At 35.6% G+C, this 15,285-nt stretch overlaps 1 protein-coding gene across 1 annotated transcript; it reads left to right on the plus strand.

Annotated features, from left to right (window-relative positions):
* The first annotated feature begins 9,156 nt into the window (after positions 1-9,156).
* On the plus strand, positions 9,157-15,122 carry LOC104418442. Its single transcript, XM_010029791.3, has 4 exons — positions 9,157-9,526; positions 13,835-13,982; positions 14,439-14,509; positions 14,634-15,122. The coding sequence occupies exons 1-4, from the start codon at positions 9,299-9,301 to the stop codon at positions 14,868-14,870; spliced, it is 684 nt and encodes a 227-aa protein (XP_010028093.2). The 5' UTR covers positions 9,157-9,298; the 3' UTR covers positions 14,871-15,122.
* The last annotated feature ends 163 nt before the right edge of the window (positions 15,123-15,285 follow it).

Consider the following 15,285-nt stretch of genomic DNA (forward strand, 5'->3'; position numbering starts at 1 on the left):
TTTATGGTTTATATGATGACTGCACTCTCCGGTAAGCCACATTAGCGTCAAAAATTAATAAAAAACTGCCATGTCGAATTTCCGACCAATTGGATTTCCGGCTAATCAATCGGTGTTGACACTGAAATAATCGTTTTTCAAATTTTTTGACACTGATCCAACGGAAACTTTTGACACCAAAATAAGTGTCGTACACAACTTATGATATTGATAGTGTACTTCTCCCGTCAATCTGCCATCTGTTTCTCCGTTCTTCCGCAATAAGCCACGGATATTTTCTTGAAATTGATCAGCTAGGCTCGAGCCTCCAAAATGAGTTCTTCCACCTCTCACTGCAAGTGATCAACTTCCAATAGGGAACCAATAATTGCAAAGTTTTTATACTCCATGTACAATTGCAATTCACTTCTAGATCTGAAGAACTTCAACGCCTCAACCAATGCAAGAGCCTTTGGCTTAAATTGGTGAAGAAGCTTGGAATTTTTCTATGAATCCATCAAACAATGCACCTGAGGCATCTCGGAGGACACCTACGTTTGCTCCCTCTGTAAAGCCGACTACGAAAGACCCACCAATGTTTATCTTGAAGGCATGGTTCTTTAGCAAGCTCCAATTGGACGGTAAGTGAGCTCAATTCATGTCAAGTTTTAAGCTTTTTAAGTTCCACTTGCTACATATTCCAATCATAGACTCCGCTGATGCAATCAGGGTTTCTAAGTGGGGGATTTTTTGTCGGAACACGAGATTGATTCTAGCTTTCCAGATGAACTAGGGACTAGGGAGGGCCATGATTTTCTTAAAGGATGGTAAGATTACTGGCTGTAGTATGTGATTCTGTAACCATTTGTCCATGCGCATAATATTCTAAGATGACAATCGCAAATTCACTGTAGGGTTATCCTAGACTGATCCGGTCTAGGAGCAAAGCAATAATAAGGATGCATTTGATAATCATCCTATTTCCATGAACAATTTCTACTTATAAATAGTTTTTAGTTCCTTGGACGAGTTTCTGAGTTTTTCAAAGTGTTTGATAACTGTACAAATTTTTATTCTTAAAATAGGAAAAAAAATAAGAATGCATTTTATACAAGCCTCAAAAATTTTTTGTGATATAGAATTTCTTTTAATTTTTAATAATTTTCTAAGTTTTTCTTTTTCTATTTTTCCTTCTTTTCTTCTTCCTCCTTCAATCGATCGATGGCCTTGGCGATGGCCAGCTACTGGCTAAAAGGGAAAGAAGAAGGAAGGAAAAAAAAAAAAAACATGTCTAGATTCTAAAATTGTTCTTGAGAACGAAGAAGTAATTTTTATACTTCTTAACTTTGTTCCGAATTATTCACTAATTACTGATTTATTTCCGAGAATAGTTAAATTAATTGACATTACCAAATGGATTTACATTATTCTTTTATTCCACAAAAGAATAGAAATAGCCAAAATTTGATCAATTATCAAACAGGATCTAAGTGCTCCACTATTTCGCCTTGTCAATTACCTAGATGGGTACCAAGTCAGGAGTATACTCCATTAAAAGTTCTTATAATATGCTTCTGAGGAGGAAGACAAATAGAAATCAAGACGAGCCTCTTCATCACATCTCGCAAGTTATGGTACCAATCTGGCACTCACACGTAGCCCCCCCAAAGTTAGAATTTTCTCTAGAACTTGAGAAAATCTATACAAGCGCAAGATTATGCCTCAACTGTTGGACTTTTGTTTGTTAAAACAAAATGAGTGTTTTTCTTTGTCCCACATAAAAAAGTGGGAGAAAGTGGGCCAATTAAAAAATGTAGGGTTTCCTTTTTGTAGTTAAAGGAATGATTGGGTGAGCCCCACCATGCCCGCGTGCGGGTGCGCGATTTTGGCGCACTTAGCACTTAGCATTTAGCACACCGCGGATTAATTAGCACTAATCCCTTTGTTATTTATTTATTTATTTTATTTTTGTTATTATTTTTTTTAGTCAATTCAAAGGTTGCCTTTTATTTTGAGATTTTCGAAAATGAAATATAAAAAATGAAAATTCGAAATTTTATTTATTTTAAAAATTTATTATTATTCCGAATTGTGTTTGTGTCTTTTCAAGACAACCTTTGGAAAAATTACTTATTCAATTTTGTAACTTTTCCCGAAGGATTGCAATTGTTTGGTTTTCGACTTCTTCCGAAGAGTCGCATTTGTTTATCCGAACAACTTTCTAAATGACGTGTTTGTTCATTCTTTGGCAATTTTCACGAAGAGTTGCAAGACCGTTTCATATATAAACTTGTCAATTTTTGAACGAAAAAAATGTGGTCATTTTCGAGTCTTCTTTCTTAAAAATTGTAGCTAATTTTTCGATTGTTTCTTAAAGAGACCTTGGAAAAATACTAGAGTTGCTATCTCGGTATTCTCATCGAGATTTTGTTGTATCCCGGAGGATTTTTGCCGGTGACCATTAGCAACGTTGTGGGGCAAATAAATCCTTAAAGATAGTGATATCACGCCTCAAAGTCCGAGTTGTTTTACTCGATCCGATTTTATTGTTCAACCCATTTCGAAGCCATATTTTTCCAACAATTTTAAGGATTTATTAAGACAGTCAAAGTTATGAATCAAGATATGGTCAAACTGGACCGGTTCGATGGGACCAATTTTGCTCGCTGGAGGGACAAGATGATGTTCTTACTGACTACTCTGAAGATTTCCTACATACTAGATCCTAACTTGGCGCCTATAGAAGATCCTAAGCCTACTGCCAAGGGAGGACAGCCAAGTGCGAAAGTCATTGAGAGGGTTAATAAGGAAAAGAAGAAACGTGCAGAGGATGAATTACTTTGTCGAGGACACATTCTGAATACACTCTCCAATCATCTGTACAACTTATTCACTAAAATGAAGTCGGCCAGAGAAATTTGGAATGCACTGGAATTCAAGTACAAAGCGGAGGAGCAAGGTACCAACAAATATCTAATCGCAAAGTATTTTGATTTCAAGTTTATTGATACTAAACCCTTGCTAAATTGCAAGTGACTGTGAATAAGATTCGTGCCCTCAAGATTGATATTCCAAAAGCTTTTCAAGTTTGAGCAATTATTGCGAAATTGCCTCCAAGTTGGAAAGACTATAGAAAAAGGCTGATTCATAAGTCGAAAGACTTTACTTTGGAGCAAATACAGAAACATCTTTGCATTGAGGAAGAGTCACGTTTACGTGATAATTCTATTTTGTACAATTCCAAAGTGAATGCTGTGGATAAAAAACGGAAAATCGGCCAGAACTTCAAAGTAAAAAGCAAAGGGCATAAATTCAAATGAACACAAAAGAAGCAAAATGGTTGCTGTTTTGTTTGTGGCAAATAGGGATACTACGCTAAGAATTGCATTCACCGCAAGAGCATTTCAAATGACAAGAACATTCCGGTGGTGAAAGTAGATGCAAATCTGGTTGAAGAAAATTATGTAGCCATGATTTCAAAAATGTTTTCGAACATGGAAATTTCTGAAATCAATGATGCGATGGCTATGGTTTCTGAAATTAATTCTACCATTGTCCAATCCGGTTGGTGGATAGATTTTGAAGCAACAGTCCATGTGTGCAAGGACAAGTACATGTTCAAGCAATTTGAAGAGATTGTTGACTCAAATGTTCAAGAGGTCCTGATGGCGAATAATAATCTTGCAAAGGTTGCTGGAAAAGGTACGGTGGAGATAGACTTCACTTCGGAAAGAAGATAACTATTCTTAATGTGTTATTTATACCGAAATTAGGAAGAACCTAGTTTCTATTGATTTACTTTGTAAGAGAGGGTTTCGGATTTTGTTTGAATCCGACAAGATTATCCTGTCGAAAAATGGGCTGTTTGTTGGGAATGGTTATGCCAATGATGTCATGTATCAACTGAGTATCAATAATAATATTTCTAGTTCTACTTATATTGTCGAGTCTTCAATTTTATGGCATAGTAGGTTGGCACATATAAATATTCGTTATTTGAAGAATATGAGAAAATTAGAATTGATAAATTTTAATGGCGAATTTGATAAATGTGAAATATGTGCTAAGTCAAAACTTACTAAGAAGCCATTTCCTTAGTGTTAAAAGAAATTCAAATTTATTGGATTTGGTTCATAATGATATATGTGAATTTAATGGTATGCTAACACGTGGAGGTAAAATGTATTTTATTACCTTTGTAGATGATTGCAGTAGGTTCTTATATTTTTATCTCATGTGATCGAAGGATGAAGCATTTACCATATTTAAGAAATATAAGGCTGAAGTAGAGAATCAATTAGAAAAGAAAATTAAAGTTCTACGGTTAGATAGAGGTGGAGAATATTTCTTAAATGAATTCTCTTCATTTTGTGAAGAACATGGTATTATTCATCAAGCTTCAGCACCATATACTCTACAACAAAATGGTTTAGCTGAAAGGAAAAATCGATCTCTTGGAGAAATGGTTAATTATATGCTTTCAAATTCAAATGTACCAATTAATCTTTGGAGAGAAGCATTACTTACTGCATGCTATATTCATAACAGACTACATTCCAAGAAAAATGACATAACCCCTTATGAAATATGGAAAGGTAGAAAGCCAAATTTGTCATATCTTAAAGTGTGGGGGTACTTGGCATACTACCGAGCTCCAGATCCTAAGAGAACAAAGCTCGGTCCTAGAGCTATCAAAAGTGTTTTCATTAGGTATGCTAAAAATAGTAAAGCTTATAGGCTTCTTGATTTAGAGTCCAATGTCATAGTAGAATCAAGAGACGTTGAATTCTTTGAGAATAAATGTTTTACAAGTTCTGAAATTATTAAAAATAATTCAAGATCTATGGAAACTCAAAGTAATTCTCAAGAGAAAGAAACGAATGATTCTAAAGACATAATTGAACCAAGGAGAAGTACTAGAGCTAGGAAAATAAAAGACTTAGGTCCTGATTTTACTACTCATGTTTTTCTTGTTGAAGGAGATGTAGATAATAACGTGATAAATAAATATTATTTAGTATTAAATTTAGAAGATGATCTTAGAAGCTTTGATGATGCTATGTCTTCTAAAAATGCTTCTTTTTGGAAAGAAGCTGTGAATGATGAAATTGACTCAATTATGTCCAATAATACTTGGGTATTAGTAGATTTACCGAAAGGATCAAAACCTATTAGGTGCAAATGGGTTTTTAGAAGAAAATATCATTATGATGGTTCTATTTAAACTTTTAAAGCTAGACTTGTAGCTAAGGGATATAGACAAAAGGAATGAATAGATTATTTTGATACATATGCTCATGTTGCACGTATAACTTCTATTCGAGTTCTTTTTGCTCTAGCTTCCATTTATGATCTTTGTGTTCATCAAATGGATGTTAAGACTGCTTTCTTAAATGGAGACTAAAATTAGGAGATTTACATGGAACAACGGGAGGGTTTTGTTCTTTCTGCAATTTAAAGAAAAGTATGTAAATTGATTCTCTTTATGGACTTAAGCAAGCTTCTAAGCAATGGCATGAAAAGTTTAATTCGGTTATATTGTCAAATGGTTTCATCAATAGTAATGCCAATAGGTGTAAATACTCTAAATTCACTAAAGACTATAGTGTCTTAGTGTGCTTGTATGTTGATGATATGCTTATCTTTGGAACGAATATGACTGGAATTAATGAGACTAAAAAGTATCTAACTTCCATGTTTAAAATGAAGGATTTTGGTGAAGTAGATACTATCTTAGGTATTAAAGTTAAGAAGCATAGTGGGGGTTATTCTTTAAGCCAATGTAATTATGTTGAAAAATTTTTAAGTAAATTTCAACATCTTGGTTTTAAAGAAATAAGTACTCCATTTGATTCCAGTATTAAATTAAATTATAATACTGGTAGAGCGGTGGCACAACTAGAATATGCAAGTGCTATAGGGTCTTTAATGTATGCGATGCATTGTACTCGACCCGATATTGCTTATTCTGTATGCAAGTTGAGTAGATATACTAGTAATCCAAGTACAGAACATTGGGGAGCTATTACTAGAATTTTTTATTATCTTAAGAGAACTAAAAATTTAGGATTGTTCTATAATAATTATCCGATTGTATTTGAATGATACACCGATGCTAGTTGGATTACAAGCGTGGGAGATTAGCGTTCCATCTCTAGATGGATCTTTATACTAGTTGGAGGTGCTGTGTCTTGGGCGAGCAAGAAACAGACATATATTACTCACTCAACAATGGAATCTGAATTTATTGCTTTGGCAGCGGCTGGGAAAGAGGCTAAATGGATTAGAAATTTGTTGTTGGATATCAAATTATGGCCTAGTCCTATGCCTCCTATTTCTATCCACTGTGATAGTCATGCCACTTTGGCAAGAGCCTATAGTAACACCTATAATGGTAAGTCTAGATACATTAATCTAAGACATGAATATGTGAGACAATTGATTAAAGATGGTACCATAACAATTGTCTATGTGAGGTCAAGTAAAAATCTTGCCAATCTTTTGACGAACGCTTTATCAAGACATATGATAATAACGACCTCACAAGAAACGGGGCTGAAACCCTTTAATTAAAATCACCAATAATGGTAACCCGGCCTTTTTCTAGAACATCACTAGTTACAAGGTTTAATGGGTAAGAACATGTTATTGAATGTGATTGTTTGATACTGACGTAACCCTAATATGAGAAGTCAGTATTGTCTGTTACGTTTTGTAGGCTGAATTGAATTCTTAATGAAATATGATACAAGTTTGTAGTGTGTTGATAGTAACAAAAGCATATGGTAGATACTTCACATATATGAGCTTAGAAGTGGTGCCGCTTCTTACGAAAGTTAAGGTTGCTTTCTAGAGAGCTCATGAAACAGGATCAAGCAAATATAGAACTTCTCGCTGAAATAAGAGATTAGTGTATGTGCAGTATGTCCGGTTTTATTACATAAAAGTACAAGTTTAAAGCCGAGCTACTTGTCACTTCGATAGAGCTTTGATATACTTGCACTAAGTAAAAGGTTTAACTCGAAAGAAACCTTTATGTATGTATATTACTCTTACTGAAACTTTGGCTGTATGGTTTTTTAAAATTTTATTTTTAAAATCTTTGTTTTACAAACAAAGTGGAGAATTGTTGGAGTTTTGTTTGTTAAAACAAAATGAGTGTTTTTTTCGTCTCACATAGAAAAAGTGGGAGGAAGTGGGCCAATTAAAAAATGTGGGATTTCCTTTTTGTAGTTAAAGGAATGATTACCATACCCGCGTGCGGGTGCACGATTTTGACACACTTAGCATTTAGCACGCCCGCGGATTAATTAGCACTAATCCCTTTGTTATATATTTATTTTATTTTTATTATTTATTTTTAGTCATTCAAGGGTTGCCTTTTATTTGAGATTTTCGGAAATGAAATATAAAAAATGAAAATTGAAGTTTTATTTATTTAAAAAAATTCATTATTATTCGAATTTTGTTTGTCTTTTCAAGACAACCTTTGGAAAAATTACTTATTCAATTTTGTAACTTTTCCCGAAGGGTTGCAATTGTTCGATTTTCGACTTCTTCCGAAGAGTCGCATTTGTTTATCCGAACAACTTTCTAAAGGATGTGTTTGTTCATTCTTTGGCAATTTTCACGAAGAGTTGCAAGACTATTTCATATATAAACTTGTCAATTTTCGAACGAAAAAAAAGGTGGTCATTTTCGAGTCTTCTTTCTTAAAAATTGTAGCTAATTTTTCGATTGTTTCCTAGAGAGACCTTGGAAAAATACTAGAGTTGCTATCTGGTATTCTCATCCGAGATTTTGTTGTATCCGGAGGATTTTTGCCGGTGACCATTAGCAACGTTGTGGGGCAAATAAATCCTTAAAGATAGTGATATCACGTCTCAAAGTCCGAGTTGTTTTACTCGATCCGATTTCATTGTTCAACTCATTTCGAAGCCATATTTTTCCAACATCAACCTCTCTATTTTGAAATCACATCCATATGTCATATTTTTGGATAAATTGTGCTTTCATATGCTTTTGATGTCTCTTCACATGCCAACATTGAGTTCCAATGCCTATTAATGTCACAAGTTGAATGTAGTAGCTCTATTTTTTTTTAAAGAGTTGATTAAATCACACATTATCTTGATTTGATTCATCTATGTCGTATTTGAATAAATTTTCGCATGTACACATGCAATGTATTGATTGATTTTGTATTTGATTGGACTCGATTAGTCCTTGTCTTGTGATTTGAGTGAAAATGTACCATTGGTATTGTATTCGATCCGTGCATGTTTCCTTAATGCTATCAGATATGGATTGGATTTGTTCGTCGGTTGTTAGTTTTGAATTGTGTTGCATATTTTGAAAACATGGATCACTCACACAACATGATGAAGTCGAGTTGTTGTCAATCCCACGATGTGTTGATTTCACTTGACAATGAGCATTGAGGTTTTTCAATTTTCAAAATCCTAAAGAAACTATATATATGAAATAAGAAGAATCATATGATGGTATGAAAGAACATAATTAAGGAATGTGATATCGAAAGGGCAATGTAGAGATGTTAATTCTTCCTTCTATTAGAATTTTTTCTTTTATTTTGATAGCCAAGTTGACTTCACAGGTGATTGGTCAACATCACACCTACTTTTCTTTTTCTTTTTTCTTTTTTTTTTTAATTTGCAATCCACCTTACAATAATTGATCTTGACTCTTAAAACGGCTTAAGAATTAGACAATTTTAGCGCAGTCTTAACCCAAAAAAGAGAAGACTCTAGACTCTAGACTTTGGCCAGGCCCTAAACATGATTATAATTTTCCCTTTTGAAAAAGAGGCTTAAACTCACTAGGGAGATACCACAATTATCAATATTTAATTATATGAATTATCAGCTAGTAAGTATATATTTGCTACTTAGGTGTTGAAATTATTTTGAAAGTTGATTTTAAAATAAGAATCAAATGCATGCTTCCTATTAGATGTAACCCGTTCTTGAGATACATTATGGAATTTCTCTAGCTCTTCTCAATATATATAATAGATTAACGTGGAAAAAGTCACCCAGTTAAAAAAAGTAAATAATATAATTTGACGAAAAAAGAAGAAGTAAATAATATACATTACTCTTTCGACATATATAATATTTCAATTGGTACAAAATCTTTCAATTGATATCCACAGGGAGACCAGTTTTTTAGACTCACATCAGTTCCCTGCAGCACCAGAGGTCCGATGGGTATCGCGTGATTTCCCACGGCGCAAATGGTGCACGAGTGAAGTGAGCAAGCATTATCGGCCGAAGCGAAGGAGCAACTTTCCACTTGGATGGGCCATGCGAGGAGCAGCAGCAGCAGTAGCGAAGAAGATGGAGACGCCGAGTGGAAAGCCGCCATCGATTCCATAGCCGCCGCCGACCTCTTTCTGACCAAGAATCGTGCAATCGATGCTTCCAACCCCTCCTCGCAGAACAATGATAAGCTTTCCGAACCGAATCTTGAAGGAGACCCAGATCCCAAATTCAGAGCCCAGTTGCCGAAGCACTACCAAATCAAGGTTCGTAACTTTTATTGCGTAGCCCTCTCGTGTTCCTCTGTTTCGGCGGTTAGTTTTGATTTTGACGATGCGACTTTGGTCTCCTTTTGTGGAAGATGGGGAAGACATCAGTTTCTACCTGATGAATCTTGGTTTTTGGAGGAGATTAGTGGAGGGTTTATATATATATATATATATATATATATATATATATATATATATATATATATATATATATATATCTCTTGCAAACCCTCGAACTTGTGCCTTTAGCTCGTGTAGGAGTTTTTACGTTGGTTGGTGGGTTTCGAACGAATTCGTGCACTAAAAATCTTCCAAGGCCTTAACTAACTGGGGCACTTCGAGGTTCAAGATAAGTGAAGTTTAAGAAACCAACATGCTATACCATAAGTTTGAAGAGCTTCATATTGGGAATGATGACTTCTGAAGTTTTGCTGATTGATTTTGAGCAGCATTTATCTATATAAGAAATCTAACTAAAAGATTAATTTTATGCAACATAAGTTTGAGCTTGTGATGAATTATTTGCTGTTCATAGTATATCTTAATAGGAAATGATAACTTGGGAATGCAAATGCCAAATGGAAACCAGAGAGAGTACAAAATAAGTTGCATTCTTGTTGAAACTTGGAGTTATCCTCAAGTAGATTACCTCAGTTTTTATTAAATGGTGGCATAATCTTGCTCCAAAGTTGTTACCAGACCTTCTCTCTCTCTCTCTCTCTATGCTTGGTTTTCCCATGAAGCTCATCACATTGGATGAAATTCACATAGATTACTTTCTCTACTTCCAGCAGTTGGTACTTGGTTGCCCAACAGAATATACCCAATGCATATGCAGCAACTATTTTCTTGTTTTCTTAGTTTTTCCAGTAGCACACAAGAGATGATTAAGTACTATTATTTAAAAAGTGTAGAGAACTGTGACTCCTTTCAATGGAGAATGTCATTGATACTGTGATATCAAGAAAGTAAATATTTGCGATGCATATGATTGAAAAAGAGAAAAATTGGAACACCTGTGGGATAAGTTAGATTGATCAGCAAAAGTAGATCCTGTTTTGTAGGCCCCTCTTTTGTGAGTATAATTTGACATCATTCCTTGTAAAAAATCTCTGTTTCTGATGACTCTCATCTCCAAGAACACAGCATGAGTATATAATTAGTCTTTCAATTCAGCTATCTACTTGACAACCATAATGGCAATAGCAAAAGTGGCTAATTCTTTGCCTACAAAGTGTAACAAGCTACAGAAGTGTATTAGCCCTATCCTACATGAATCTTAGACGTTTGTGAGACTTGTTGCAAGATTTGTCTTTGTCCAGTGTGTTTCGTTGTATCTCTATTTCCCCTTTTATACTGCTATACAACCTTTTTATAGTGTACGCTGGGACATTAGGAACTAAGCGTTCATGTAAGAGAAAATTTTTAGTCTGACCAGCACTTGCTTGATTTTGCGAATTAGGGGATTTTTCAGTTGCTGGAAGATCGTACCGAAAAATTAAGTTTATTTACAAATTACAAAAAAAAAAAAAAATAGTTGTGCTTTACTTACTGTGAGAATGCTGGTGTATAATGGAATTTTATAATTTCTAAATTCACAATGATTAGTGTTTGGGAAGCGTTCTGAATCTTTGATCCTTGTATCGTTAATTAGTTTTTTCTTGTCAACTCTGGTAGCTGGCCTTTCCTCATCTGTCTGATAATTGTTCACCATGAAGTGGAAGCCTCAGATTGATCATTTCGCTGGGACTAAAGGAGGTCGCTTGGTGGTCTCTACACCTTCTTCTTTTTTTCAATAGAAGTGGAGGTAGCTGAGTCCAACAAGGGTATTCATGATATATTTCATTGCACTTGACGTTATAATTAACATTCACCTGAACAAAAAGTTACCAAGTGAAATTGCAATTTATGGCTATAACTCAATCTTGGCTTGTTATTGTGAATGTTATTGACTGCCCTTCTTACCATTTAACCTTCTATCTCTGTTATCTGGCTGATCCAATCTGTTGGTCCGGTTGCTGCTTCCAGTCTTGAGAACCTCGTTTACTGCATTATCCTGTCCTACATGGAAACATGAGATATAAACTTTGTTGAATTAGGCTTATGAGTACCTAACAATGGGCGTTCTACCTTTTAAGTTCAGTAATAACTAGCGAGGCTGTTTCACAGCGAACTAGCTCCTCAAAACTGATAAAAATCCTATCAGTTAAACTTTCCTTGGCATAGTTGAATCAGCCACTTATTAGGTATGTCTTAAGCAGTGGCATGAAAAGACACTAATGACTGACACTGATATGATACTACCTGAATGTCTGCTCTGCACTAGTGGGAAAGTGGATAATTATTGGAACTCTAGCAGGATGATGGCATTCAGATTGAAGGTTTGTGGTTATCTAATTTAGTGGCTGAAAGGTAATGACAGGTCCATAGCACACTATAGTACTTATTAATGGTTCCCCAAATTTCTGTCATGTGGTGCCGGTGAATTCCTTATTTGGCTGATAAAAAATGATTGAATGTTGTAGGTCATTTCCCTTTCTTTCTCTGCAATTTAGTAAACACAGACTATGTCGATTTATAGAGGAACTGCCTTTCTTGCATCTGCATGAAGAAGTTCTAAAAGGGAAGGTGGCAGTAGTACTACCCAATTGTTAGGACACATCTTCCTCATGACATGCGTTGCTACCCAATCAGCGCATTCATTGCCTTTCTTTTCAGCAAAACTAAGCTTGCTGCTATCCATCTCATTAACACTGGTTTTGGCGTTCAGTTGCCCCCAACCCTTTCTCGTACCTCTACATGAGCTTCGGGTAACCAAATATGGTTTTGTCATTCAGTTGCCCCCAACCCTTTCTCTTTCCTCTCCTCGTGATTAAAGAACTACTAGCAGCATGGAACTGACCTCTTTTGGCCAGTATATGAACTGTCCTTCTCTTCCAAGTTCCAAGGATTGCTAGGCAAAGCATTGGAGCAAAGTTTCTATAGGAATGTCCTCACTTTTATTGGACTGTCAGTACTCCATATGGCTTTCTTTACTCTTTGGTTGCTGTTGATTCCTTTTGCTCATTTTTGGCTTCTCCTTCAAGTAATATTAGCAGATTTAACAGCTTATGGTTCCATACACCATATTCTTTCACCATTACACACTTCTACATGACACCTTTCATCAAGATAGTTTCTTCCTTCTAGTGTGCTATGCCATCCCAATGATGATCTTCCTCCTTTTTTGGCTTAAAAGAGATCAATCATTTGGATAATACAAGCCCTTTAACAACTTGACCTAAAACATGTATTTAGCTCTATCTTCCAGGCAAGCTTGAACATCAAGGCATTGTTAAAGACTTGCAAATCTTTGAAACCATCCATCTTCTCCTTTTGGCAAGGTTGACCTGTTCCATCCCATTCAATGCAGTCTCCTTTGATTTTGCTGTTCCCAACCAGAATCTTGAAATAATCTTGCTTATATGAGCATCAAGCCTCTGGAAATTCAGAGCAACCTGAAGTGGTGCAGGCTACTTTCTAACTGTGAACATTGATAAGCACAAGAAAAAACATCCTGAGAAATTGACTTTTGTGGATGATATTTATGTCATAATTCTATAGGGATGTGTATTATTGGCAGGTTCATCATTGGACCAATTAATATGAATGTTCTAAGAAACTTTGAGTGAGAACCTGCCACATGGCAACAGTTCTTTATTCATAGCGCTGGTATTTGTCAAAATTCTTGAGGGTAATCATAAACACAAAGTACTTAACTTCAACTTTGGCTTATAAATAAAAACGTGTGTGTACACATTTTTTAAAAAGATGAGGTTCGAAATTATCGGGAGAAATTCTTGCAGATGAAGAATTACTACATCAGCTCATTTAAAGTTGTAGTGGTTCGACCCTAAAAATGAGCATGAACCTATATTTGATGGAGAGGTATAAGCAGAAGTGGGATTACATCGTGCATTGCATGACATTCAAGATTTAAACTTTGCTACAGGAGTTCACTACAAACCATCAGTGGACGATGCAAACTAAGCCTATGTATATTATGTGAGACAAGTATATTCTTTGTAATTGTGGATCTGTTTCTGCATGAGATACTAAAATGAAAGCATTCTGGGGCTCTAACTTGGGGTACGAGAGTTCACAATCAGGATGGTTTTGATAGACAGACAGACAGCAAGATTCTATGCAAGCGTATCACATATATGTGCATCCTTGCTCCCCTTTAGTGCCTTTTTCAGTGCATTCGTTAAGTATGATTCAACCTGTTGAGTTGTCAGTTTGTGATGCGGATAATCTTCTCTACAGGCACAAAAGATTCTGGATGACATCGTAGAAAGAAACTTGGAAATTGTGAGCAATCCAGTTAACATCCAAGATAGTGACAGAGAAGATGATGGAGGTGGGATTCAACTTTTTAGAACTGCACCCCGTGGTATCATGTTTGATCAAACAGGTAAGTAATTCCATTTGACATATGTCCAATCCCTTTTTGTGAGGGTATCTTCCAATCTGGTTGTAAAAGACAGACTGAAATTAAGTCATTGACATGTCATGCATCCTCAGAGCAATTCCATCAACTGGCTTCTTATGGTCAAGCAGATAGATTGATGTAATTCTAACCATGTATTCTAACATCATGCTTGCAATTTATTGCCACTAATAATGACACTAGTTAATTTTCAAAGACCTGATCTTCCAGCTTCAAGTAATCGTTACAAGAGCAATGCTGTTTTACCTCGTGACCTTTGGTTGTACCCATCTAAACTTAATGAAGCTGCTTCTCACATGAAGTTCAATGCATTGGTTGATTTTGGTATTTGATGATACACTCTGGTGTTATTTGCTTGTCAAGCTGCAAAATACCATGTCGATGCTTGTATGTGTACTGAAAGTTACATAATACTGGCAGATAAGCCACAAGGACCAAAAAAGAAACCGAGAATTTTGCCTGGAGAAGACATCGATGAGAAATCAAAAAAGGTTGGTAGCTATCCCAGATGACATAGATTGGGTTTGGTTGGTGAAATTATTGGTCAGACTTTGGTTTCTACTTTCCTTATTTTGATACTTGCATACTCCTACTTAGTCTTTTTTTTTTAATCAGTTCAAGAGGCAACTCCAATCAGTTGTTGTCGATGGCTTAGATGTAATGGTTGCAGCGAAAGCTGCAAGCCAGAAGTCGTTGGCAAGATTAGAAGCTAGAGATGCAGCGGCAAAAGTGGCTGCCAAAAGAGAGGAAGAAAGAGTTGCAGAACTAAAGAGGATCAGAGGGCAGAGGTGGCTACCTTCTATCGCTAAAGAAATGCAAGTTGAGCGTCAGGGGCAATATAATAAAGTATGATGCTTCCACAGTTGCATGACTCTTTGATCCACTCACGATTGCTTGTGTCATCCTTTCAGGCATTCCAGTTTATTTTTTCCTTCCATTCAAGTTTGGTTCTGCTGATTATTGGACCAGGTGCAGGCATTTTCCAATTTGATTATGCCATAGAGTCTCATATTTAGATTCTTTAGCAACTGAGCTGTAAAGTAGTCATCCTCTAACATTTTTTGCCTCATCTGCTGTCTGAACATATGCTTGTCTTGAAGCTCACATTTCTATTTATGTTTCCAATAAACATTATTTTACGAATCTCTACAGCTTCAAAATCTTGCTCGCTCCATAGCCATGTAAGAGCCAAGGCATCAAAAAAGCTAAACTATGAGAATGAATGAGTGGTGTCTCCAATCATGGGCAAGTACAGATGTTAATTGAA

This window comes from Eucalyptus grandis, chromosome 9 (assembly GCF_016545825.1).
Source record: "Eucalyptus grandis isolate ANBG69807.140 chromosome 9, ASM1654582v1, whole genome shotgun sequence".
In the NCBI taxonomy this organism is placed as follows: domain Eukaryota; kingdom Viridiplantae; phylum Streptophyta; class Magnoliopsida; order Myrtales; family Myrtaceae; genus Eucalyptus; species Eucalyptus grandis.

Bases quoted from the DNA above. Each gene is read 5' to 3' on its own strand.
- LOC104418442 (XM_010029791.3), top strand. From the start codon at position 9,299: ATGGGCCATGCGAGGAGCAGCAGCAGCAGTAGCGAAGAAGATGGAGAC. The intron at 9,527-13,834 runs GTTCGTAACTTT...TCTTCTCTACAG, and splicing joins CGAAGCACTACCAAATCAAG to GCACAAAAGATTCTGGATGA. The intron at 14,510-14,633 runs GTTGGTAGCTAT...TTTTTTAATCAG, and splicing joins TCGATGAGAAATCAAAAAAG to TTCAAGAGGCAACTCCAATC.